The sequence below is a fragment of the Zalophus californianus genome, chromosome 2, assembly GCF_009762305.2.
Source record: "Zalophus californianus isolate mZalCal1 chromosome 2, mZalCal1.pri.v2, whole genome shotgun sequence".
Taxonomy (NCBI): Eukaryota; Metazoa; Chordata; class Mammalia; order Carnivora; family Otariidae; genus Zalophus; species Zalophus californianus.
This window is the reverse complement of record NC_045596.1, coordinates 101,597,117-101,624,985: the sequence shown is the minus strand read 5'-3', so window position 1 is coordinate 101,624,985 and position 27,869 is coordinate 101,597,117. Positions and strand designations below refer to the sequence as shown.

Below are 27,869 nucleotides of genomic sequence, written 5' to 3'. Positions count from 1 at the left end.
ACAGTAGAAATTCTAATATATTCCTCTTGCACCACATTGTACCTTCCTGTCTGTGCCTCCACCCTTCTTCAGAGACCACTGGCTGCCATTAGGGTCTCTCAAGACCCACTGCCAAACTCTACCTCTAAATAGCTGTGTATCTTGGGCAAGACACTTAGCCTCTGTGTCTCGGTTTATCTGTAAAATGAAAATAACAGCCTGCCTCACAGAACTGTTGTGAAGATTACGTGAGCCAGTGCCTGGAAAGTGCTCCCCATCATGAAGAAGTGGTCTTTAATGGTAGATATGATCTGTGATTGACAATTTGCAAGGAATGATCCTTCTTTAGATGATTGCTGAATTCAAGTTGATTATATCTGGTACTTCAGAAATTCAAGTTGTTTCCTATAATTCATGGAGATTTGTTATCTTTCCTTATTCTTCCTTATCTCTGTGCTCTTTTCCTACATTATCTCCTTAGCCTGGAGCTAAGTGCATGATTTTTCATATTTTTGCCAAGTTGCAACTGTGTATTTCCCCTGAACATGTAGATTCAGTTTCCCCAAGGAAGGATAGCAATTAACATTGTATTAAAAAGACCATCTCTTCATATTCTATTTAAATTATAGCAGTGATCATCAGTTCTGGCTACACATTATAATCATACAGGAAGCTTTAAAAACCGACATACCCAGGCCCCAATTCCAGAGCTTCTGATTTAATTTGTCTAAAGGCTCCCCAAGTGATACTAAAGTGCAGCTAGGGATTGAGGACCATTGAGCAAGGGAAAAATGATCACTTCATGTCAGCGATTCTCAGTCTTGGCTACATATTCCAATCACCTGGGGAGCTCTTAAAAATACCGATGCCTGGCACTCTAATTTCAGACTAATTAAATATCTATCTGTAGATGTAGTCAGGACATTAACAGTCATAAAAGCTCCCCAGTTGATTCTTATTTGAAGCCAAGGTTGAGAACTGTTACTCTATATAAACAAAATACTAAAGTAAAGTAGTTGGCAATCATAAGAACTTGACAACATGATTCGGAACAGATGACACATGCACACGTCGAGGCTGATTGAAGGGTGTTGTGGTCTACAATCATATGTTGCTTACTCTTGAGTCTCCCTAGCTGGGGCTTGGCTTTGCTCCCTTAGGCCAGCAAATCCATGTGGTAGACAGTAGTCCTGCTACTCTCAGAAGTGGCTAGGGTCAGTAACTATTTAAAAGGGTAAAGCACTACACCAAATCTACTATTATTAATTTTTGTCATTATTATCTTCAACTGCCTGGGTTCTCTCCTCCAGCCATCTTGAGAAGTGAAATACATCTTGCCCAGTACTCACCTCTCCTATTGCTCTTATCTCCAAAGTAGGCACACTGACCTTTTTAGTTCATGGGCATTATTTCTAATCACTTATAAGGAGGGCAAAGGAGGAAGGGGCACAAAGAACCATTAAAATTGTAAAGCTACAAAAGGAACAGAAATCTCACGAAACTCTTTTATGGGGCGCCTGGGTGGCTCAGATGGTTAAGCAACTGCCTTTGGCTCGGGTCATGATCCCGGAGTCCTGGGATCGAGTCCCACATCGGGCTCCCTGCTCAGCAGGGAGTCGGCTTCTCCCTCTGACCCTCTTCCCTCTCATGATATCTCTCATTCTCTCTCTCTCAAATAAATAAATAAAATCTTAAAAAAAAAAGAAACTCTTTTATAACAAAGTTTCAATTGCTTGACTTATTTCCCTGGGTATTTGCACACAGTTTACATTGAGTTATCATAATGTATATTTAACTTAAACCTCAAAGTTGCTTTAAGAATATATTTTACAGATAAACAGATTTCAGAAGGTTAAGTGACTTGCCCAAGGTCACACAGGGGGCAAAGTCAGATTATGAAAAATTTCTTCTAGTTTAAAGTCTAATGCTTATCTGACTACACTATAAGTACATCCTGGAAGCTGACAGATACCTCCTTTTTATCATTCTTTTACCATAGAAGAGAGAACTTTTAGCTGGTCCAAAGGAGACTGATCTGTTGCTTCCAGAACCTGGAGATAAGGTTAAGTTCTGGTGGGTTTAACAAACATCACAAAGTGGGTGATTGTGGTTATTAGATATCACTACAGGGGAGATGTCTCCCCAATCAGTAAGTTAACATTCAGAGGGGCCACAGGATGCTGCCCCCCCAGAGAGCAAGTCTGAAATATAACTGAGTAAAAAGAAAGCAGTGTCTCATTAACTTAATACCTGAATAAAGAGTATGACAACAGAAGTGAGCAAAAAGCTGACCTTCCTGGTTAATGGTGGGTGTTCAGCATTGTCCTGAAGAGAGGTGTCTGGCTAGTGCTGCATCAGAGTGGTCCCTTGGCTTCAATTTCAGCCTCAACAAGCAACGTTCCTAGCTCCCCAGAGGCTTTCAGACACAGGAGGAAACAATTCTTGGTTCAGTTCATATGAGTATTCTGCTTTTTCTAGGAGTTATGTTACAAATACTAATACGAAGTTAGTGTCTTGGTTTACACAGTTCTCTGTGAATTTGGTTAGTACAAGTTATGAGTTAATCCCTGCGATGATGATTACCTCCTGTTTACTTGACAAGTTTGTGGGCCTGGAAAGCAATGCTCCTGGAAACCCTGACTTTTGGTGACTGCAAGGCTCTGGCACCCTGAGAGGCTCTGGACTCCTCTGACCCACCATCGCTTTCCCCTCATGAAACAAAGCCTTGTAGAGTCGAACAATGGCATGAACTAGCCAGCCAAGGATGGCTCCTGAAGTTAAATGAGTCATTAGTGGCTTTGTGAAGTTCCAGAGGGTGACCCTAATGTTATACCGGTCTGTGCGTTATACAGGGAAGTCATCCTTTGTAAAGTTTGGCCATTTAAGTCAGTATCTTAAAAAAAATTGATACAGGGGCGCCTGGGTGGCTCAGTCGTTAAGCGTCTGCCTTTGGCTTAGGTCATGATCCCAAGGTTCTGGGGTTAAGCCCCGCATCGGGCTCCCTGCTCAGCAGGAAGCCTGCTTCTCCCTCTCCCGCTCCCCCTGCTTGTGTTCCTGCTCTTGCTCTCTCTCCCTCTGTCAAATAAATAAAATCTTTAAAAAAAAATTGATACAGTGCAGATCTCTGTTATGGAAATGAGATATGAGATATGAGATGTGAAAGAGATTCCTCTCCTGAGTTCCTGGGAAAGAAATTTACTTCCTTTATCATGCTTTTGGTGGACTCTATGTGCTCGTTTTACCTGTGATTTCATCCAGTTCTTTTCCGAGTTGTGTCAGTTGTCATTCCATAACCTGTTGTTTGCCATCTAATTTCCGAGAACTTCATTTCTAATGCATGCTGTTTTTTTCAAAAACTTCTATCTAAATGATTTAACTCATTTAAAAATATTCTGATCTGCATTATAGTTAGAGTTTTTTTATTGTGAGTTCTCATGTTCTGTTAAAAATTCTTTCATCCATTTTAATCTCTTCTCTTGCACTCAGGTCATCTGAGGTTAAATAGCATTTCTTTCTTCCCTCATGTCCAAATTACATGGATTTTTGTGTATCCATCATAGGAGGGGTCTCCTATGGAGATGTGGATGGGCCAGGGTCAATTTCTCAGCTTCGTGGCTCATGGTCTCTGTCCTGTTATAAATGACGAACCAGAAATAGAGCCTTTTTGTGTAACCCTTCTCTATTTGTCAAAGCTAAGACCGGTTGGAAAAATTTTTCTGCCTTTAGCTCTGTGTTTCCTAGAAGTCTACAGACCTTGCCTTCAAGGTTACATTTATTTTCAGAGATCTTTTCATCTTGAGTCTGCTGGCCACCCAGCCTAATAGAAAATGACATTGTTTTATCATTCCCAATGTAAATTTTCCCTCTCCTTTATTCCAAATATTCCTGTCCTGCTCTATTTTATTTCTTTTCAACATTTTTTCCTCAGAGTGTGGCTCAGTCATCCTGGAAGGAAGCATGTGTTGGATATTTTTGATATTCTTCAGAGCTTAGATCACTACAACACTAGTCAATTCTCTTCCATCTACATATACACATAGAAGTGGGGTTGTTTTTGCTTTTTGTTGTTGCTTTGTACTTACCCAGAATGTGATGCCTATGAGCTACTTCTCAAATTTATCATATTTCCATTCAGGTAGAGTCTTTCAACAATTTTGGGGACTCACAATGACCTGTCAGTAACCCCTTCACTCTTGCTGCTTCCCACTTCCTTTTTGCTCCTGCATCTGTCCAGTGTCTGGGTAGGCAGGTATACCTGCCCATATTCTGAATATGCAGGGATTCCATTGCTGGAATTTCTTAAAGATTATTTTTTGAAGAGCCGGTTAACCCCTGGTCCAGGAAGGGTTATTTATCTTTGGGAAGACTGGCTATAATGTGGATGGGATGTAGAATAACTGCAAACCTCTTTGTAGTTTATAATATTAAAGCAGCAGATTGGTCTCAAAGATGTCAACACTTCTTTGGTCTTTTGAGAAATGTCTACCTGCTTATGCACAGGGTTTCTTGGAAAACCCACTTACTTAAATGAATCAAGTTTATATGAGGGACTGCCCTCTGCAAGGAAGAACAGTTCCTTGAGTAATTAAAACTTAAAGGTATCCCTGGTAAGAATTAGAAAAATAGCTGATAAACCACATAACAGTACAAAGTTTTTTACAATCTGAAAACAAAATGAACTTACACAATCTGTATTAAAATGAGACTTCTAGTGTCAAAGGAAAGTATTTATAACAAGATTTTACTAAATATTTAATAGTACCAATACATGCAAATACCAACTTCACAAAAAATCTATTATATAAATAAACATCTACATTAATATTAGTAGTGCTCATAATCTTCGTATTATTTTAACAAAAACTAAGTGTTAATAGTACACAGGAGAGTAAAAGTATCAATACCTAAACAAGTAAAATACACTTATTTTAAAAAACAATTCAACATTTAATGTTGTTGTTATTCTAACTTAGAACAAAGATGGTATATATAACTGGAATGATTATCTGTGCAAGGTTTTCAGGTGACCACATTTAAGACAACCACTAAACTAAAAGTTAATACTTTTACCTGAGTAGAAGATAACCAAGTCATATTTTCTGGTACATTTAAATTATCCTTATAAATAAACTAGACATTCTTTTGTTGTTGTTACTTTACAGAAAAAGCTTCCTTTCACAGTTAATACTTAGAAATATACTTTGGAGCCAGATAAAATCGTAAACTCCAGCTCTTCTACCTACTAGCTTTAAGACTTTGGGCTAGTTTCTTAACCTTCCTAAACTCATTTCCTCATCATACAATGGAGAAAATAAATGTTTCAAAGATTGAGATAATATATGTGAATACATATGTGAATATATGTGAATTGTGTCCCCCCCATTCATATGTTGAAGTCCTAATCCCCAATACCTCAGAATGTGACTGTACTAGAGACAGGCTCTTTAAGAGTTAATTAAGTTAAAATGAGGTCATTAGGGAAGGCCTCACCCATTATGACTTACTGTCCTTACAAGAAGAGGAAATTAGGACACAGACAGATACAGAGGGAAGACATTGTGAGACACAGGGAAAAGATATCCATCTACAAGTGAAGGAAAGAGGCCTCAGAAGAAACCGACTCTGCCAACACCTTGATCTCAAATTCTAGCCCCCGGAATTGTGAGAAAATAAATTTCTGTTGTTTAAGCCCCCTAATACATGGTATTTTGTTATGGCAACCCTAGAACATTAATACAATATGTGAAGAATTTAGAATAGTGCCTGGGACATGGTAGGTAATCAATAACTTAATTACTACTGTTATTTCCCCAGAGCTTTTCTAATATTCAACTCCACACATAATTCCATTCTTAAGATGTTCATTTAATGGCTAAGTGGCAAAAGAGCAAGACTTTGTTGGGATACACAGAATGCTATGGACTCTCAGCATATTCTTGCTGGGTTTGAGCACTCTTTTTCCAGGCCATTTCTCAGGGATGTGTTTCTAGCGAGTAACCCTGAATGATGATGTAACATCTCACTCCAGACCAAGAACAGGCTTACTTCTGCTTACGGTAAAAGTTGTGATTTGCCCAAGTTATGCACTCCTCTCCCGTAACACCACCTCTTGCGCATGCATTCATCATGGGCCCTTTATGTCACCTCTGTGGGACTTGAAAGGACAGAGGACCAAAATAAGCCAACACAAAGCTCTGGCTACTGTAAAGTCATTTCTGATCCAGGATTGTTTTCTGGCTGTATCCCATTACATTTTAACTGATAGCTTATAAACAGGGCAAAATCTCAGAGCCTACACAGTTCTTTACTGCTTTGGCTGAGAGAGCCATGGTTTCTGAAAAAGATGAGGGCCCCACTGCTCTGGGTTAAGAGATATGACTCCCTGGGATCCAACAGTAAATATTAAGTAGTGGGAAAGGGGTAGGGGAATGAGTCTCCCACTGTCCTGCCTGTTAATTTATGTTTGGAGGCTAAGCAGTGAGAAGTAGGATTAAAACAAGCCACCCAAATGGTGTATTGGTTGTTGCTCACTCACTTCAGGGTGGGAAGAGCAATATTAATATGATAACAAGGCAGCATGCCCCAGGGCTCTAGCCAAGAAGTGTGGCTATTCCTGCTAAGTGAAGGGGTCCTCAAAGCTAAAACAAATGCTACCAGCAAGGAGGAAATAAAATTGCAAGTTTGTTGAGTACAAGTTGGACAGCTGATCAAAAACAAAAGTAAATGCAATATTGGAGCCATTCTTTCCCTTTACACTTTTGGTAACTCCTTCACCCTCTACCCTGACCTCAGTTGCTTTAAGGAGAAAGCCAAGTATGATGGGAATACATGGGGGAAGAAAGTGACTCAAACTTTTACAGCTGTTAGATACAGGTGCTCGTCACCATTCTACCCAGTCCCATAGGGGAAGCTGGTATCGGGCACAGGGTGGTCAAAGGTACCAAAGGCTGCAGGACACTGAGGAGGTGCAAGGTTAGTTACATGGAGGGCAAAAAGAAAGATCCCCAGAGTGTGGGGGTTCCCCAGATACTGGGAAGTGCACAGGAAAGAAGCTGGTACCAACACTGAAGCAAGGGGCCAAAAAAAGAAAAAAAAGAGGCTCCTTGGATGCAACCTTTACCCCTTGCTCCTTTCTGGAGCTCCCAACCAGGGAGCTAACATAATTTCCTCACCACAGTTAAAGCTCCTAATGTGCCAATGTTAAACTTGCCATATTCCCATACAGGGGATAAAGTGACTGAAGTCAATTGATGGGATTAGAACGAATTGTTATGAAAATACGTAATTGGTATTGAGGTGTTATATGCTTATATTGTAAATGCTCATAGAGTGCCAGAGGAGATCCTCCCATCCAGGGTATTGCTGCTCTATATAGAGAAATGAGACAAACTTCCTGCCATCTACTACCATGCCCTAACCCATCCTAACCTATTGGCGAGTTGGGATTTAGTGTGAGCGCCTCTATGCTCTGATATCCCAAATGTTCACTATATAGATGATGTTCTGGTCAAGTTAGAAGCTTGTCTCAATGGTTTTGACTGTGGCCATTAACAACCTCCACCAGTAAAAGTGGCTGCTAAACCCAAACAAAATCCAGAACTCTGTTTGCCAAGCCATTTCTCAGCATTGTTTAGACAGAGTCATAGCACTTAATCCCCCTGGGAGTCAAACAAACAAATGTTTTCTCCTTATTAAGATTTATTCAGTATTGGAGGCAGTTCATAATGCCATCGATGGCAGCTGCAAGATGTGAAAATGTACAAACACAGAAACCAGGACAACCTTGTTTCAATCTAACTGATCTTATACTTCTCTTAAATGTTTGAGTAGCCTTGGATTTTGCCATTATGGCAACTGAGGCTGCAACTACTGGGTGGCACTACCTATGTGACTTAATCAAATCTATATAATGGTGATTCAAATCAGGTTTCACAACAAATCCTGAAGTAGAGTGACCGTGCCCTTGTTGGGGTTATGTGCTTGTATGTGGGAAAAATGGGCCATAGTAGGCCTCTCCATCAGGGAGGGGGGATTTGTTTTTGGCCCACCTATTGCCTCCTGTCATTTTGTCATCGACACCGAAGATCAGCAACTCAGTCAAAGCTCCCTTGTGAGGGTCATAATATATGATACATTGGTCTTACAATACATTCAGCCCAATAAAAAGACCCCGTTGGAATTTAAAATTGACTAAAATCAAGACCCAAGGGGACATGACTGAGGTCAATACTGCAGACTGGTTTCATCCTGCTGCTCAGAGTCTGTTGACAGTAGCCTTAATTAACTGCTATATGAAACCAACTGAATAGATCTGGTATTGACGAAACAACCTGTTTATCAGATTAATCAGACTAGTAAACAGAGTGGCATTCTTCCATGAAAATTCAAGTTTGGCCAAGAACATGTCAGGTTAAGAAGTGAGTAAATGGAAGAGGCTATCCATTATGGGCTCTGAATGACACTGCATACTTTCTGGGTGTGCCTTGAATGCAAGGACCTGACCTATCTTTACCCAGTCCATGTCTTAGGCTTGCGTTTACACTAAGCAACCTTGAGGCATGAGGTAGCAACTACCCCCTTGCAACTGCAAGTTGCAACTATAAAAGCAGTCAATGTCCCAAGCTCAGTGTTCCTTTTCTGTAACACAACCCACTGTATGTGCAGGCTTCCATCACTGGCCTTTTATGTTGCTCTTATGGGGCTCAGAGAAATGGGAACCGATACAAACCAACAGGAAGCTCTGGCTACCACTTTTGCTGTGAATAATAAAAGTGCTTTGTCTCTGTCCAAGTGTCTCATGTATCCTGTAGCATACCACGAAATAGTTAACAGGCTAACCTGTTAGCTTGTAAGTTGGGTGAAATCTCAGACCCTGCAATTACTGACAGACATCAATAATCTTTAATGGCTGGCATTTTAGGCACTACGACTTGGCTACTAGGAAATTTATTATTAGCATGATATATAACAAAATATTATTTTCCAAAGACTTAGCCAATAACACTACAAAAATAAAAAGCCCTCTGTTTCCTGTGAATTTAACCGTGTGTGTCCAAGTCCAGTAATAATTTCACTGTCTGTCTGAAGTACTAATAGTACTAAATCCAAAGCTCGGCGCCATGCCTCAATCTTTGGTATAACAACGTCATAAATGCTTGGAATCTGTTCCAGTTTATTTGAAATGCCTGAATTAAAAATTCCACTATTTAATTTACTATATTCATTCAAGATGTAAGATGAAGGAGAGCCAGAGTCTGTGGCATTTTGTAGATGCTGTTGAATGAATGTGCTGGCTTCGAATTCTGATGAGCAATTGGCCGTGTTATATATGAGAGTTGAAAGGTATTTGTGCCATCCATTTGCCAGGCATTTAAGCACAGTTGATCTGTATAGTGCCAGAGATGAGGCCAGCCAAGAGGAAGTATTATGAAGCCATCCTGAACAGATGTGGTTTCTTTTACTCAGTGATTGCTCTGCAAGAATTTGAAGATGGCTAAGACACAAAAATTCAACTGCACCACCTCCAAGGAAGACCTGTTGCTCTTTTAGAGCATAATACAGACGAGAGGCACAAGTCCAGAACCTATCTTCTTTGGATTGCATCTGTGCAGTGACTGGGCTAGTGAGCACTACTGTAGCCAAATTAATTCCTTCTATTTTTATCACGATTGTGATTATGTTGATTCTATCCATGACATCCGAAGGAATACTTCTCCAGAAGGTCACATAGACCCCACTGCCCACACAGTTTTCATTCACTTGTGTGATATAGGTCACCTGTACTGCTCCTGAAGCTTCTGCAAAAGCCTGCATCACACTGCTATTCACTGCCCCAAGTACCAACCGCTTATTGTGTATGCACTTTTCAATTAAGTGTTCAGACACATTTCCTTGTACCAGGACAAGGTTCACATGGAACTTAATTAGTACCTGTAATACATAATTTGTCCACAGTTCTTCTGAGCTGTCTTGAACCTTCATGCTTTCCAGTACTGTGTTAATATTTGTAGCCTTGTTAAATCCCAGGTGGCGATAATACTCTGTGAGGTCACCCTCAATGAGAATAATCCGGAGAGGCTGATTCTGTAATTCCCTAATCAGAGCAGAATTAGATATTGATACTACAGTGACAAATCCTGGGCAGACACAAGAGAAAGCTTCAGGTACACCTGGTAAACAGCAAGTGAAGAGTCTTGAAACGTCAAACCTAAATGGCATCGTACAGCTGCCTTGCCGCATACTTGCATTCTGATACTGCAGCCGTACTGCTTCATCTACCAATTTCATGCTGTTGTGATCTCCATGACTTAAACCCATCTCCAACTCTACCAAATCATTACATCTGTAAGTATGGGGAGAAGCTGCACCATGTTGTTCTAGAAATCCATCTGGTTTGTTTATCCACTGATTATTATCTGTCCTATTAAGATGCCTACTGTGGATTAGTATTGACTTTCTATAATGGTTGCCTGTGAGCAGACTGTTTTTCAGAGTTTGAGGATTTTGTAACGTGTTTTTATCTGCTTCAACTTCAGCCTGAGGTCTAAAGAGTTTAGGTGATTTAACAGGTATCCCAGAAAGATTGTAAATGGTCAGTGATGGAGAGGCAACATCTTTGAGATCATGCTCTTTCTGTAAACCAGTATCTGAAGGGATTTGTAGAAAAGGGCACAAACTGCCACTAAATGTTTCAAGTCCAGAAAATGTCTTTGTGCTGTCTATATGGTCAAATACATTGTGGATAGGTACTTGAAGGGAAACTACCTCTTCAATGCAAGAGGTCAAGCCTTCTGACATTGCAGACACTATTAATGAAATGGGGACACCTAAATGGAGACATTCTTCAGCAGCACTGCTCCATGCACCGACGAGGAACAGAAGAGTACTGGTTCCAGTTTTATATGTGTTATTTTGTGCTTGAACTGCTTCATTGAGAAGTTGTCCCACTGCGCTGGTTAAATCCAAACTTTCGAGAAGCCTTACTGTTGAACTGATTAACACACTTTCATGACACTCTGCATCTATAATAAATTTAGATGATTTTAATGGGCCTAGGAAAGTTCTTCCTGTTCCTGCAAATGATGAAAGTTGTTGAAGTCCCATGTGCCTTCTTTTATTTATGACCCTGCAAGCCATCACCATGAATCATCATCTGCAAATAAAATAAACACTTGGAAATTTATTCAGTGTAACTCATGGTTATAATTGCTTATAAAAGAAAAATCAGATATAGTCCCTGCCTTTGAGGAGTTTCTGGTATATATAGTTTCCACTAAATATGGTCAGTGCAATGATAACAGTACTATAATGATATTTCGATAAAGGTATGGTCATGTGGAGAAGGAACACTTCATCCAGTAGGGGAAGTGGATCACACAGGCAGTGATTCTGGTAGTATTTACAATTATTTGATCCTACCATGTTTTCGCTGTCCTTCACCCCCTACCCCATATTATCAATTCTCTTCTTACCCAGTTTAAATTCCTATCTGTCAATTATTACATTCACTCCCTTGCACACATATCCTCAAAATCCTTATCCCTCTTCAGGTTCATCCTACTCACCTTGCAAAGACACTAATCTTGATGAAATCCAATTCTCTACTCCATGCTTACCTTGCGCAGCTGAAAATAAAAAGAAAGACAAACACAACCATGCTGTTATCATTTCAAACCTCAAGTGGCCCTTATTGTTGCTTGGCAATCTACTTTCCTAGTTCATTTATCTTTTTTTTTTCCTTTTTATAAAAGGCTATTGCTTTTTGGGTTCTATTTTTAAAAGTTTTGCCTAGCCCCTGAGATAATCTTCTAAAAATGTTATGGTTTTAGTCTTTCATGTCTATGGACCTACCTATTCTGGATATTTCATATAAATAGAATCACACAATATGTGACCTTTTGTGTCTGGCTTCTTTCATTTAGCATAATGTTTTTGAGGTTCATCCACACAGTATTAGGTATCAGTACTTCATTCCTTTTTATGGCTGAGTAATATTCCATTGTATGTATGTATCACCTTGTTTATCTGTTGATGGACATTTCAGTTGTTTCTACCTTTTATCTATTGTGAATTGTGCTACTATGAACATTTGTGTACAAGTATCTGAGTATCTGTTTTCAATTCTTTTGGGTATACACCTAGGAGTGGTCACATGGTCACTTTATGTTTAACTTTCTGAGGAACTGCCAAACTGTCTTCCATACAGCTAAATCATTTTACTTTCCCACCGGCAATATATGAGGGTTTTACTTTCTCCACATCCTTGTTGTATTGATTTCCTAGGGCTGCTATACCAAATTACCAAAAACTGGGTGCTTAAAACAATACATTTTTAGGGGCGCCTGGGTGGCTCAGTCGTTAAGCGTCTGCCTTTGGCTCAGGTCATGATCCCAGGGTCCTGGGATCGAGCCCCGCATTGGGCTCCCTGCTCTGCAGGAAGCCTGCTTCTCCCTCTCCCACTCCCCCTGCTTGTGTTCCCTCTCTCGCTGTGTCTCTCTCTGTCAAATAAATAAATAAAACCTTAAAAAAAAAAACCCCAAAACAATACATTTTTATTCTCTCATGGTTCTGGAGTCCAGAAGTCTGAAATCAAGGTATCTGCAGGGCCATGATTCTTCTGAAGGCTCTAGGGAAGGCTCTACCAGCTTCTACTTGGCTCCTGGAGGTCCATGGCTTTTGGTAACAAAACTCAGTATCTGCTTTTCCTTCATATAGCTTTCTTAAAAGGACACCATTCATTGTATTTAGGGTCAACCCTAATCTTGCATGACCTTATCTTAACTAGCTACTTCTATAAAGACCCTATTTCCAAATAAAATCACATTCTGAGATTCTGGGTGGACATGAATTCTGGAGGGAACACTATTCAACCCAGTATGCGCACCAATACATATCTTATGTTTTTTTTTGTTTTTTTAATCATAGACATCCTAATGGATGTGAAGTGATATTTCATTTCGGTTTTGATTTTGTCTTTCTCTAATGACTAGTGATGTTAAGCATCTTTTCATGTACTGGTTGGCTATTTGTATATTATCTATTCAAATCTTTTGCCCATTTTAAAATTGGGTTGTCTTTTTGTTGTTGAATTGTAAGAATTCTTTACATATTCTGGAAACAAGAATCTTATCAAAATACAATTTACAAATATTTTCTCTTTCTGTAGGTTGTATTTTCCATTTTTGATAATCATTTTGATGCATTAAAGTTTCCCATTTTAATGAAGTTGAATTTGTCTATTTTTTCTTTTGTTGCTCATGCTCTTGGTATCATATCTAAGAATCTATTGCCAAATCCAAAGTCATAAAGATTTGACCCAGTGTTTTCTTCAAAGAGTTTTATAGTTTTATATCTTATATTAAGTTCACTGATACATTTGATTTTTGTACATGGGATGAAGTAGGGGTCCAACTTCATTTTTTTGCATTTGGATGTCAAATTGTCCCAGCATCATTTGTTGAAAGACAATTCTTTTCCCAATTGACTGGTTTTGGCATCTTTGTAAAAAATCAATGGCAACAGATTTTTGGGTTTATTTCTAGACTCTCAATTCTATCTGATTGGTCTATATGTTCATCCTTAAGCCAGGAACACATGATCCCATGACCCTGAGATCATCATGACCTGAGCCAAAATCAAGAGTCATATGCTTAATCGACTAAGTCACCCAGGTGCCCAAGGACCACACTTTTTTGATTACTGTAGCTTTGTGATGGGTTTTGAAGTGAGGGAGTATGAATCCTCCAACTTAGCTGTTTTTGTTTTAGCTTTAACATTTATATTTATAATTCATCTTAAACTGATTTTCTGTAAATGGTGTGAGGAAGGGTCATTTTGTTTCCTCCTGGATATCCAGGTACTCCAGAATAATTTGTTGAAAAGACAAGCTTGAAAGGACTGGCTTTTTGTTTGTTTTTTCATTTCTAACGTGTTCTGACAGCTCATTAAGTATGAGGCACTTTACATGCATTATGTAATATAGTTCTCATAATATTATGAGGTAGGTACTACACTTAACCTATTAAAATGAAAAATAGATAAGTAACATACCAAACCTCAAAGCTAGTAGGTTATGAACTAAAATTCAGATCTGTCTAATGCCAGAGTCCCATGCTATTAACTACCATACAATACTGCCTTCTGGCTGCCCCTCTACCCGACATGATAGTGATTCACCTTTTCTCCTGTAGAATTTTCCACTGCATTTTGCACTTCCAAACTTTCTTGCCTTCTTTCAAGCCTGTTCATACCCTTGATATGGATATGCCCTTTTTCCCCCAAGCATCAGAGTCTCTGTTTATGGTTTCCTCTTTATACTATGTTTAAATCACAACATATTACCATATGAATGGGAAAGTCCTACAGAATTTAGAGCAAAAGGAAAAAGTCATGGACTATTTCAAACTTTCAAAGTCTGTATTTATGCGAAAACAGTTTTCCCAGAGAAGACATGAAATTATTTAAACAAAACAAAATTTACAAGCAAAAAGTTACATAAAACTGATCTCAAAATATTCAATTATTTCACTTATATGTGGAACCTAAAAAACAAAACAAACAGAAAAGGCAGAAACAGACCCATAAATACACAGAACACACTGGTGGTTGCTAGAGGGAAGGGGTGTAGGGGATGGGCAAAAAGGGGCAAAAGGGAGTGGGGGGTACAGGCTTCCAATTATGGAAGGAATAAGTCACAGGGATGAAAGGTACAGCATGAAGAATATCATCAATGGTATTGTAAGAGCACTGTATGGTTACAGATGGTGGCTATACTTGTGATAAGTATAGCATAACATATAGAGTTGTCGAATCACTATGTTGTACACCTGAAACTAATATAATATTGTGTCAACTATATTCAATAAAATATGAATAAACAAATAAATATTCAAGAGAAATGCCATTTCAGCATTTGAAGACTCTATTCCAAGTTTCAGCAGTAATTAAAAAAAAAAAAAAAGTCTTAGCATTCCTAAGTTTAGAAAAGCTCCTAAATAATTATTTTGGAGACATTAGTAAACTAACATAAAATAAAAACTCAAACAAAAATCCCTCATCTTCTAAAAAGTTGAGTATAAAAAGGCAAAGACAGCAAAGAGGATGGTGAAATAAATAATTTCAAAGATCAAAAAAACATCTCTGATAACTTTTCTTGGCATTGAATTGACACACTCTGATTTTTGTTCTGCAATACATCAGCACCAATGTTTTCCACAAACAGCTGTTTTATTATTGGGTTCCCTAACAACTTTAACTTGCCAGCTTAATGTGACATCAAAAGCATCCTTCTTTTCCTAATATGCCTAGTCTTGTTTAAGGCATTTGGTTTAGAATACCATGACATGCAATACTTTTCAGGAGTTGAGGTTTTTAAAAATATTAATATTTTCTGAGTACAGATTCTTTGCCTCTTTGGTTAGATTTATTCCTAGGTATCTTATGGTTTTGGGTACAATTGTAACAGGGATCGACTCCTTAATTTCTCTTTCTTCTGTCTTGTTGTTGGTGTATATAAATACAACTGATTTCCGTGCATTGATTTTATATCCTACCATTTCACTGAATTCTTGTATGAGTTCTAGCAGTTTTGGGGTGGAGTCTTTTGGGTTTTCCACATAAAGCAACATATCATCTGCAAAGAGTGAGCGTTTGACTTCTTTGCTGATTCGGATGCCTTTTATTTCTTTTTGTTTTCTGATTGCTGTGTTTAGGACTTCTACTACTATGTTGAATAGCAGTGGTGATAGTGGACATCCCTGCCCTGTTTCTGACCTTAGAGGGAAAGCTCTCAGTTTTTACTCAGAAAACTATAAAATACTCATGAAAGAAATTGAGGAAGACACAAAGAAATGGAAAAATGTTCCATGCTCATGGATTGGAAGAACAAAGATTGTGAAGATGTCAATGCTACCTAGAGTAATCCACACATTGAATGTAATCCCTATCAAAATACCATCCACTTTTTTCAAAGAAATGGAACAAATAATACTAAAATTTGTATGGAACCAGAAAAGAGCCCGAATAGCCACAGGAATGTTGAAAAAGAAAAGCAAAGCTGGCAGCATCACAATTCCGGACTTCCAGCTCTATTACAAAGCTGTCATCATCAAGACAGTATGGTACTGGCACAAAAACAGACACATAGATCAAGGGAACAGAATAGAGGGCCCAGAAATGGACCCTCAAGTCTATGGTCAACTAATCTTCGACAAAGCAGGAAAGAATGTCCAATGGAAAAAAGATAGTCTCTTCAACAAATGGTGTTGGGAAAATTGGACAGCCACATGTAGAATGAAACTGGCCCATTTCCTTACACCACACACAAAAATAGACTCAAAATGGATGAAAGACCTAAATGTGAGGCAGGAGTCCATCAAAATCCTAGAGGAGAACACAGGCAGCAACCTCTTCGACCTCAGCTGCAGCAACTTCTCCCTAGACACATCTCCAAAGGCAAGGGAAGCAAGGGCAAAAGTGAACTATTGGGACTTCATCAAGATAAAAAGCTTTTGAACGCAAAGGAAACAGTCAACAAAACCAAAAGAAAACTGAGAGAATGGGAGAAGATATTTGCAAATGACATATCAGATAATGGGCTAGTATCCAAAATCTATAAAGAACTTATCAAACTCAAAACCCAAAGAACAAATAATCCAATCAAGAAATGGGCAGAAGACATGAACAGTCATTTCTGCAAAGAAGTCATCCAAATGGCCAACAGACACGTGAAAAAGTGCTCAACATCGCTCGGCATCAGGGAAATCCAAATCAAAACTTCAATGAGATACCACCTCACACCAGTCAGAATGGCTAAAATTAACAAGTCAGGAAAGGACAGATGTTGGCGAGGATGCAGAGAAAGGGGAACCCTCCTACACTGTTGGTGGGAATGCAAGCTGGTGCAACCACTCTGGAAAACAGTAGGGCGGATCTTCAAAAAGTTGAAAATAGAGCTACCCTATGACCCAGCAATTGCACTACTGGGTATTTACCTCAAAGATACAAATGTGGTGATCCAAAGGGGTACATGCACCCCAATCTTTATAGCAGCAATGTCCACAATAGCCAAACTATGGAAAGAGCCAAGATGTCCATCAACACATGAATGGATAAAGAAGATGTGGTATATATATATACAATGGAATATTGTGCAGCCATCAAAGAAAAATCCTGCCATTTGCAACGACGTGGATGGAACTGGAGGGTATTATGCTGAGCGAAATAAGTCAGTCAGAGAAAGATATGTATCATATGATCTCACTGATATGAGGAATTCTTAATCTCAGGAAACAAACAGGGTTGCTGGAGTGGTGGGGGGAGGGAGGGATGGGGTGGCTGGGTGATAGACATTGGGGAGGGTATGTGCTATGGTGAGCACTGTGAATTGTGTAAGACTGATGAATCACAGAACTGTACCTCTGAAACAAATAATACATTATATGTTAAAAAAAAAAGATAGGAAGGGAAAAATGAAGCGGGGGAAATTGGAGGGGAGATGAACCATGAGAGACTATGGACTCTGAGAAACAAACTGAGGGTTCTAGAGGGGAGGGGGGTGGGGGGATGGGTTAGCCTGGTGATGGGTATTAAAGAGGGCACATTCTGCGTGGAGCACTGGGTGTTATATGCAAACAATGAATCATGGAACACTACATCAAAAATAAATAAATTAATTAATTAATTAAAAATATATTAATATTTTCTGACAGGTATGATTAGCTTTTTTCATTATCAAAATCATCAGTTTGCGTATCTCCAGTCTATACCCAATATAGCAGTCTAAATCATATTCCATTACTTAAAAACCTTCAACTTGGAACATAAAGGTCTTTACTCCTTTGTCTGACACAGGAGCCCCTTTAAAAAATCCATCCAGATCCTTTCAGTCTTCTGCTCAAAGTTTTGCTATGCCTTCTCATTTCACTAGGAATGAAAATCAAGGTCTTACTAAAGCCTTAATAATCTGCACTCCTCCCTCTTACTCTTCTTTGTTTTCTACTACGCTATCCCTCGAGCAATCTCCAAGTCACGCTCCCTAACTTAAGAGTTTCTGTTCTAGTTATTCCCTCTGGGATGTTCATCCCTGAGAAATCTATTGCCTTACCACCTCTAAATATTTACTCACATTTGCCCTTTTCAGTGAGGCCTTCCTTGAGCACCCTATATAACACAACAAACTCCTCTTTTTCCTCTACACTTGGATTCCCTTTAACTGCTCTAGTCCTCTTTTCCATAAAACTTACCACCTTATAAAGTAGTACACAGTTTACATATCTATTTATTATTTATTGACCATCTCCCTCTGTTGGAATGTAATTCCCAGGAGGACTGAGGTATCCCACATACCAAGAATATTGTCTGACATGCTGCTGACACTCAATAAATATTTCATGAACAAATGAATGAATGGTTTTCACCTTATTTGCTAACTTAACTTTTAAGTACAAAACTGACAAGATTAAACAGATTGCTGTCAGTATTACTCCACCAAAATTTAAGTTTCAATCACCTTTAGTGTTGACGTGCTTCCTATTTGGCACTACCTTAGTTGAGATCCTTTAATTGCTTCCAAAATGGTTCCTCCTTCACATGGTTGTCAGAATTATCTTTGTAAAGCACAAACCTAATCAAAGCAGTCCATTGCCTAAAAACATGTATCTATCTTAGAAAATAAAAATCTTTACTCCTTAGTTTGACAAAGGTGTCCCATAATTGGACCTCAATGTAATTTATGACTCATTTTCCACCTTTCCTTATAACCCTATGATCTTGCCACACTAGAACATACATTTATTTTCATTTTCACACATGCTATATTCAGATTTGAATATCCTACCCTTTCTTCACCTTGGCAAGTGCTATATTATCTTTCATGACCCAAGGCAAATACCACATTTTTTAAAATTTTATTTATTTATTTGAGAGAGAGCGAGAGAGAGCGAGCGTGCATGAGTGGGGGGAGGAGCAGAGGAAGAGGGAGAAGCAGACTTCCTGCTGAGCAGGGAGCCTGATGCAGGGCTCTACATTTTTGATACAACCTTCTTCAATGCCCCAGTAAGAAGTAGTGCCTCCTTCCTGTACTCAAGCACTTTCTACACACATCTACTAAAGCACTTAGCACCCTGAATTTAAAACTCTGTATTTATGTCTGTCCTTTCTCCCCCACTAACCTGTGGGTTCCTTACTTTTATTCATCTTTATACTCTACACTCAGCTCCTTTCAAACTCACCCAATAGTTGGCACAGTATAGGACATGTGGAAAGTGTTAAGTAAATTTAGTAGAATTAAGAGTACCAATGGATTTAATATTTTCCTAGACTAATTATTATTACTACTACTAATGTTTTACAATACAACTGGATTAGTCACAGCTATTTTTCAAGACTAAGTACTTCCTAGACCCAAGACCTAGAAATCGCAATCTGAGCCTATAATAAAAAAATCATTTTTACTAGAAGTTAATTTCCCAAATATAAGAACCTAAATCATAAAGTGATATAAAAGCAGGTTAACATATTACTCAGCCTTTTAATTGCCATAAGATCAAAACTGATCTAGGTTAGAATTCGGTTCTATATATTTGATCACTATTCATTTCTGGGTCTCAGAAATCCCCTTAACATTAGTAGTAAAGATGAAGTAAATGTCCTTGAAACTCATCAAGGGCAAACTTCCCGGTGAGGTTAATGGCCTGAAAAATCAAAATACAATTAACCCTTAAACACCTGGGGCTAAGGACAAGCACCACTGCACAACTGAAAATCCAAATATTAACTCTTGACTCCCCCCAAACTTAACTACTAATAGCCTACTGTTGTTTGGAAGCCTTACCGATAACAAAAACAGTCAATTAACACATATTTTATATGTTACATGTATTATATGCTGTATTCTTACAATAATACCTTTAATAAAAAATTTTTTCAGTACATCTAGGCTACAGGGTTCAACAGGGAGTTTTTTCAAATTGTGGCAAACCTCCAAAAAAAAAAAAAAATCCATGTATAAGTAGGCCCACACAGTTCAAATCCTTGTTGTTTAAGGGTCTACTGTATTATAATTAAGTGAATGAACATTTTACTTAACTCACAAAATATCTTGAACTTGCATAATTTTAATTTCCACTGGGACAACTTTATATGGAAAAATCACTTCTAATATTAGAATAACTTACCCATTTTCCAGAATCCTAATGTGTTGTTTATCTATGATTACAAAGCTTGGGTGTCTGACTGGGATATAATGTGAACCAGACAGGATGATGGTTTTGGAAAATGTGCCATGCTTTACATACTACAGTATGAACACTGATTTGGGAGACTGCTTCAAGAATGTACTTTGCACATTTTTCTTGCCCTGCCTTCAAGGAGATAAGTGGGATAAAGGGGGAAAAAAAATACTAGGCAAAAGTTAATGTTCCTCATGAATCCACTACTGGAGAATCCAGTATGATTTTTGGGAAATAAAGGACTTACTCGGCAGAAGGTACTGCAGGAGGCATAAAGAGTCCTGATGTGTGAGGAATTAGGGTTAGAAGTTTTAAAGGACTATCACCTCTTCATTTCTACCAGGAAGTCAGTCCACCTCATTCTCTCCCACCCTTTTGCTGGTCCCTGACCAGATTCACGACTGGGCAAACCAACACGTCTGGCCCTCTGGACAGGAATTTGCTTTGATTTACAGTAGTTATGGGCTTCTACATCTCGGCAATGACTGAGTCAATTGGATTATCAGGCTACCTATGTCTGACTCATGACTGTGGATCTATGCTGGATATGGCTGGAAAGCCGGCCACATCTTGGGATTCAACCACAAGAATGGCTGAGGGTGAGAGAGTGGGGTGGGGGAGGAGGGATAGGTGTCTGATCGTGATTATGGTTGGAGCCAAAGTCCTACCCGGCAAATACATACAACATTGGTAAAAGCTCCTATGCAGTGAGGCTTGGTGCATCCCAACACCCATCCTGCCCCCATACCTACTTGCTTCCAGCCATTCGGCTACCGCGCCAGAATCCCTCTGAACCAGGTAAAAGGGAAAAGCTAAAGGCCAAGCCTCAGGCACTGTGGAGGCAGAGAAATATCTAGCGGCCCTGGAAAGGTCAGTCCCCTCCCACCTCTGTTAATCCCCGCCGGACGGTAAACCAAAACTGGACCAATTTACCCGGCCCGCCAGGCCCTGGATTCTCATCCTTTCCCGGGGCACGAAGAGGTCAAAAAAGCAAATAAAGGCTCTCCGCGTCTGCACTAAAGACTTAGCAGTCGGTGGAAGCACCTCGTTACTAACCTCGTTCTTTTCTCCATCTTCACGCGAGGCTTCAGATCCCAGCTTCCCACCTCAGACGACGTTAGGGCTAGCCCTGGGACACCAAAGCCCTGGGACACCAAAGCCCCGGGACAAAGACGCCCCCTTCTCCGCCCGCATTTTGCGCATGTGCGAAGCGGAGCAAGCGGGCTGCCCAGGTGGGTCTGGTCGCTAAGATACCAGAGGGAAAGTTCTGCTTAACGGTCGGCTAGGAAAGGCAGAGCGTTATTCTATTGGTAGAGAGTAGAGAGAGAGGGCGGGCTTCAAGCGCCTTTTTTTTTACCATTGGGTAGAATAACTGTCAATCAGTAGGCAAGCCTGGGTGGGCGGGGCTGCCTGAGAGAGTGGCTAGAGCTGCCTTAGCAACGGTTTCTGAACTGTGTAGACTGCAGTTGGGCTGCGCGGCTGGCGCCTGAGACCTGGAGGTCCCAGCTGAGGGCACCGGTTGGTGACATGGTGAGTGCCAAGCCGTAACCCCTTGCTGGGCCGGGGCTAGGGCTGAAATTTCAACCCGGAGCAAGGAAGGAATTTTTTTTGGTTTATGAAATGTATTATTCACCCCCTGATCCTCGAGTGCCATTTAGTAACCCCTCCTCTCGTGGCCAACTAGAAGCACGTTGCCCGTGGCTCTAGGGACGCAAGAGCGGGCCTCCAGTTCATTCGTTCCTCGTCGTCGCCGCCAACCGCGATAGGTTCCGTGATGGAAACAGAAACCACTGGTTAGCCAGAAAGGAATTGAATACGGAGAATAAGAGGCTTAGAAACTGTTGGAGGGTCCTCTAGGAAAGAGGTCCTGAACTCTGAAAAAGTGGCCAGGGTAGTTCCTCACTCCGCCACGTTTGGGGAGGTGAAGGTTCTGAAGGCTGGAACTACACACCTGTGTATCTGCCGTCCAGGGACCAAGAAGCCGCCGCCGCCACGTGAAACCCACGTGAAACCGGAGGCGAGGCGCACAGGACCGTGATGTCCAGTTGCCATCTCTGCTGCCACTGCTTCTTAACCCGAAGCTGGAGACAAGATAGTGAAATGAGGCTGCAGAAAAACCCCAGGAGTAACTCTGTGACCTTGCTTGTTAGCGGGAAAATGGCACATAGCAGGAAGATGACCTCCACCCTACCTGGATACTGATAATTGGCCCAACTTTTACTCTTACTCGGATCCCTGGAGTAGTTTTTCACCTGGAAAATGTTTTCATCTCTCAGCTTCTGCAATATAGAAAAGTACGCTAAAATAGGTGGGCGAGTGTATTATGTTTCAAGCAAGCATATCCCACAAAATAAACAAATTTTGTTATGAGACAGATAGGCCTAGATGAAAGGTGTGCCTTAGACACTACTTTTTAGATATACCAAGTAAGGCTCGTACTCGTACTTGGACATAACATCTGTTGGAGCATGCATGCCTTTGCCTCTTCTCTCTCTCAAAAAGCACTAGTTTGGGCACCTGGGTGGCTCAGTTGATTAAGCATGTGCCTTCGGCTCAGGTCATGATCTGGGGGTCCCAGGATGGAGTCCCACATCAGGCTCCCTGCACAGCGGGAAGTCTGCTTCTCCCTCTGACCCTACCCCCTCTCGTGCTCTCTCTCACTCTCTCGTTCTCTCGAATAAATACATAAAATCTTAAGAAAAAAAAAGCACTAGTTTGCAAGAAAAATTTAAGTGGTAGAAAGAACCAGGCTTTCCACCAAGATATTAATAACTAAAAGCATAAATATTAGCAAAGGGAAAAGGGAAATTGCTGATAGTCATTATATAGTAGGGAATAGGTTCTTGAATATGCTTATTTATTATCTTTATCGTCAATGATTCTGGTTCTGGTAAGTTTTCCAGTTACATAGTTTTTCATGCACATGTGTATTTATTACAGGCATCCAACTACTGCACAGGTTCAGACCAAGGGAAGAAAAGAGCAGCAAAACTTGAACTGAATGAAACCCAAAAGCAAGAAATTAAAGAGGCCTTTGATTTATTTGATGTTGATGGATCTGGAACCATAGATGTGAAAGAACTGAAGGTTTTGAAATTACTTCTAATTCTAAGACATTTTAAAAACCATCATTTATTTGTGACAATCTTCCAGTCTTTAACAGCAGCTGTCTTAAAAGCTTGATATAAAAACTCGTCAGTGTGGACACCTACACCTTCAATATATATACCTGCCTCGTACTAACAAAATAGTATCTTGTTAGGCATTTTATTCTTGTTTTATGAATGAGTACAACAAAACCCAGCATGTGACAATGACATATCCTGTGGCATAGTAGGACTGGAACCTAAGCCTCCTGACCTGACTTTCTAGGTTTATGCCTTGTCCATAGTGAAAAAGAGAAAATCTAGTCATTAATAGGTCTTTTAAAACCTAGGAATGAGAATGTGACGTATTATAATTTATTTGCTTCCTATTTCAGATTGCAATGCAAGCCTTAGGATTTGAACCAAAGAAAGAAGAAATAAAAAAAATGATAGCTGAAATCAACAAAGAAGGAATTGGCACCATTACTTTTGAAGATTTTTTTGCCATAATGAGTGTAAAAATGGTATAGTAGTGATTTTGTTTTTCAAAGAAATACAAGCAATAGCCTTCTACATTTTTTTTTTGGCTGGAACAATCAGAGGTTTCATAGAGGAAGAATTGGAACTAGGTCTTTAAAGATGGGTAGGATTTAGGTAGATAGGAATAGCAAGATTAAAGATGTTTTCAGGATAGTGATGAAGACTGTCCAGTGTGGAGAAGGTTGTTAGGAAATAATAAGGATATATGGCTGGATAGAGAGAATAGGGTCAGAATTTTGAAGCCTTGAATTCAACAAACATCTCCTGAGTGCCCATTTTTGCCAGGCACTATTCTAGAGAGCATTGGATGAGACAACCTCCCTGTTCTCAGAATTTAGAGCTTACATTTTTCATAATGGTTATCAGTTACTGGTGTTAATAAGAGATACATTCTCTTTATCAACCTTGCCTCTTCCACTTTAACAAACCCTGAATTTAAGATACCTTGAGAGCAAATGTGAGTGCATTTGGAATAATTGTTAAAAGTTATACCAGTGAGGTTTCTAGAGGGGAGGAAGGTAGGGGATGGGTTGGCCTGGTGATGGGTATTAAAAGAGGGCACATTCTGCATGGAGCACTGGGTGTTATATGCAAACAATGAATCGTGGAACACTACATCAAAAACTAATGATGTAATGTATGGTGATTAACATAACATAATAATAAAAAAAGTTATAGCAGTAAAGTCAGAACTCAGCTATCTGGTACATTGCTACTCTAGACCTCAAACACCCCATAAGTCCAATTCGATAGAATAAATGAAAGATTAATGACATTTAATTGCTTCTGTTTTTAAAGAGTGAAAAAGATGAAAAAGAAGAAATATTGAAGGCTTTCAAATTATTTGATGATGATGATACTGGAAGCATAACACTAAACAATATCAAGAGGGTTGCTAAAGAACTGGGGGAAAATTTAACAGATGATGAGCTTCAGGTAATTTTTTATTTTTATAATTATAATTTACATGTATATAAATCTTAATTTAGTTGGTCAAATACATTCAAAATATGTGTATTTGAATATTTATATCATTCATTTTTAATGATTTCACATATATTTATATTTTGTTTTACAGGAAATGCTTGATGAAGCTGATCGTGACAGGGATGGAGAAATAAATGAGGAAGAATTTTTGAGAATGATGAAAAAGACCACTCTTTATTAATACTTTTTTTATTCCTTCTGGAAAGTTGTTAACAACTTTGTATTTGCTACACAGTTCCATCATATCTGAATGTATTTTCAATTTTTAGTTTATATGCACAAATTGGTCTCTTGATGTTTAATCCATGTGAGAAATTACATGTTTCTACCAATATGTTGTTAAATCTGCAGCATCAAGAAACAAAGGAAATGTAACGATTTCTGTGAACCATGGATCCCAAACCAGTATTAATTCCAACTGCTACTTTTAAAGCTCCAGGGTCTGAAGACTTAGAATTTTTTTAAGTTTAATGAAATTGACCCCACATCCAAATGAATTTGGCAAAAAAGCAATTAGTTTCCCTATTATTTTCTTTTTGTGCAACTCTTTAAAACTGATAAATATTTGCTTTTTAATCAGTTACTCAGATATGTAAAGTATTAAATAAAATTTCCTAGCAACTGCATTATTTGCTAGTTTTCCTCTTATAAAGAAATGCAAAGCAGTATTTGTACTACCTAGATTTTCCTGTAAGTTTGACCCTGCAAGTGAGTTTTTAATACCTCTGCAAGGGAGGTGCTAGAGATTTTACATATGTTATCTCAATGTTACAATTTGGGGAAGCTGGTAGTATTAGCTCCATTTTACTACATATGAGGAAACTAAAGTTCAGAGAACTTAAAAATTGCTCAATTGTTCATAGATAATAAATAAAACATAGATTCTAAATCTTGTATCCTTATGCTTCACTATGCAGCTTCCCTATGGATAAAAAATCTCAGGGTAATTTATGTGTATATTTTCTAACTCATTTAATGTTACGACTCTTGTAATTTAACTTTGTTTTGTTTTGTTTTTATGAAAGAGCCAAACTGTTGGGAAAGGCAGTCTCAAGATACAGTCTTTTGATCTCCCACTGGGTCACACAAGACTGGGCCTTGGGCCTAGAACACTTCTTTACCAAGAGAGAGTCTCTATAGCTTATGCTGGAATTGTCTGTGAATATCTTTCCATTTCAGACTCCATATGTACTTTTTTCTGCTTAACCATGTGTATAATATGGTGCCTGTGTGTGTATCTTTGGAAACCCCACTTTGGAAAGGTGATGTCCCCTTCAGAGAGGGTGGGGTCCTTTTGCAGCACAACAAGATGGCTGTTTACAAGCCAGTTGCCCTCTATTGGCTTCTGGGAGGGACCTGCTGGCCATGGGAAACTGACATTCACTACTGAAACTGATACTGCTCTGTCTTTTCTCTATATGAATGAAGCATTTTTCCACCCAGTAGTTGACTGCATTGTGTTTTCCTTGGCAATTAAACTGATACCAAGATGCACTGGCAGAAGCTCTCAGGTTTCTGCTCCTGATAATAGGCAACAGATGCCACTTGCTGGATACAAACTCTTCCTCAATCTAAATAATTGTCTTTGGAGCAAGAAAGGATTATAGAAAATGTAACTTTAATTGCCCCACCTAGTTCATTTTTAGCTCAACTGAAATGAAGACTCAAGGTTTTGTCAACACGAGAGATTTATTCAATTGAAACTACAATGGTATATATGCTTATGCTCATTAAGTGTTTCACAGTATCTTTAATTCCTAATTATGCAGCATTTCCTTCTAGGCTAAGACATAACTATTAAACATGCTTCATATGTGAAAATTATGGCCTTTAAGTTGTTAAATGATTTATATTTTTAAGTGGGTAGCATACTTAAAAATACACATGAACAAGTTCAAAGAGTTCTAAATATACATGTACAAGTTCAAAGAGTTCCTTCTCATTCAATCCCCAGTTCTCCCCAGGACAGAATGTCCTTTATCACTACCTCTGTTCAACATTGTACAGAAGTGCTAGATAGTACATTAAGGCAAGAAACAGAAAAAAAGAGGTCAGAAAGGAAGAAATAGGAAGGAATAAAATTCTATTTGCAGATGACAGTATATACATAGAATATCCCAAAGAATTTGGAGATTGCTGGATGCAAAGTTGTTATACAAATACAAATATAAGCACAATTCTATTTTTACAAACCAGGTATGAGTAATTAGAAAATGAAATTTAAGAGACTATTAATAGTATTAAAATATAAAAATCTCATCACTGAATCTAATGAAGATACACAGATCTTCAACCTCAAAAACTATAGAAGTGTACTGAAGAAGACCTAAATAAATGGAGGAATATTATGTTCATGGATTGGAAAACTCAATATTATACAGATGTCAATTCTCCCTTTATTGATCTATAGCTTATAGTGCAATCAAAATCCTAGCCTATGTGAAACTTGACAAGCCTAAAATTTATATGGAAATTTAAGGGACCAATAAAGAAAAAGGTGAGAGGCTAGCTTGCCTGACTATCAAGATTTATTGTACGGTCATAGTAATTAGAATAGTGTGGTGTTAACTAGGATAGACTAATGGACCAATGGAATAGAACAGAAAGTCCTGAAACAGACTCATATGTATATGGCCATTGATTTAGGATACAGGTAACTGCAGAGTGGTGGAACATTATAATAAATTGTTCCAAGTCAATAGGATATCCAAAAAGAATAAAAGAAAACATGACCCCAACCTGACACTATACATAAAAACTAAGTCTAAATTATTGTTGATCAAGACATGCAAGGTAAGAATATATGACCATGACCTTGAGATCAGATTCCTAATTAGGAAACAAAACCCACTAACTTTAAAGAAAAACACTGATAAATTGTACTATAAGAATTTCTCTTCATGAAAGGAGAGAATGAAGACATAAGCTATAAGTGGAAAAAGATACTTTCAATAAATCTACCTGACTAAATACTTGTATGTAGAACATAGAACTTTTATAAAAATCTGTAAGAAAAAGCCCAATTTTTAAAAGTGAGCAAAAGACTTGA

The 27,869-nt window shown here is 38.8% G+C and overlaps 2 protein-coding genes across 4 annotated transcripts in view; one reads left to right on the top strand and one right to left on the bottom strand.

The window, feature by feature from the left end:
- The window catches only part of BBS12 (Bardet-Biedl syndrome 12), a 33,460-nt gene extending 12,022 nt beyond the window's left edge, over positions 1–21,438 (bottom strand). The window contains exons 1-3 of one of the 3 annotated variants that reach the window (XM_027599268.1): positions 21,264–21,438; positions 11,544–11,603; positions 9,910–11,131 (exon numbers count right to left, since the gene is read on the bottom strand). In XM_027599268.1, the coding sequence (XP_027455069.1) occupies positions 9,910–11,121 (1,212 nt within the window). In that variant the 5' untranslated portion in view covers positions 11,122–11,131; positions 11,544–11,603; positions 21,264–21,438. Of the gene's footprint in view, positions 1–4,722; positions 11,132–11,543; positions 11,604–21,263 lie in introns of those variants that run through there. The other 2 variants (XM_027599266.2, XM_027599267.2) reach the window with 2 other exon arrangements.
- A 160-nt stretch (positions 21,439–21,598) lies between these two features.
- On the top strand, positions 21,599–26,624 carry LOC113924812 (centrin-4). Its single transcript, XM_027599071.2, has 5 exons — positions 21,599–21,737; positions 23,148–23,294; positions 23,689–23,817; positions 24,632–24,769; positions 24,912–26,624. The coding sequence occupies exons 1-5, from the start codon at positions 21,735–21,737 to the stop codon at positions 24,999–25,001; spliced, it is 507 nt and encodes a 168-aa protein (XP_027454872.1). The 5' UTR covers positions 21,599–21,734; the 3' UTR covers positions 25,002–26,624.
- The last annotated feature ends 1,245 nt before the right edge of the window (positions 26,625–27,869 follow it).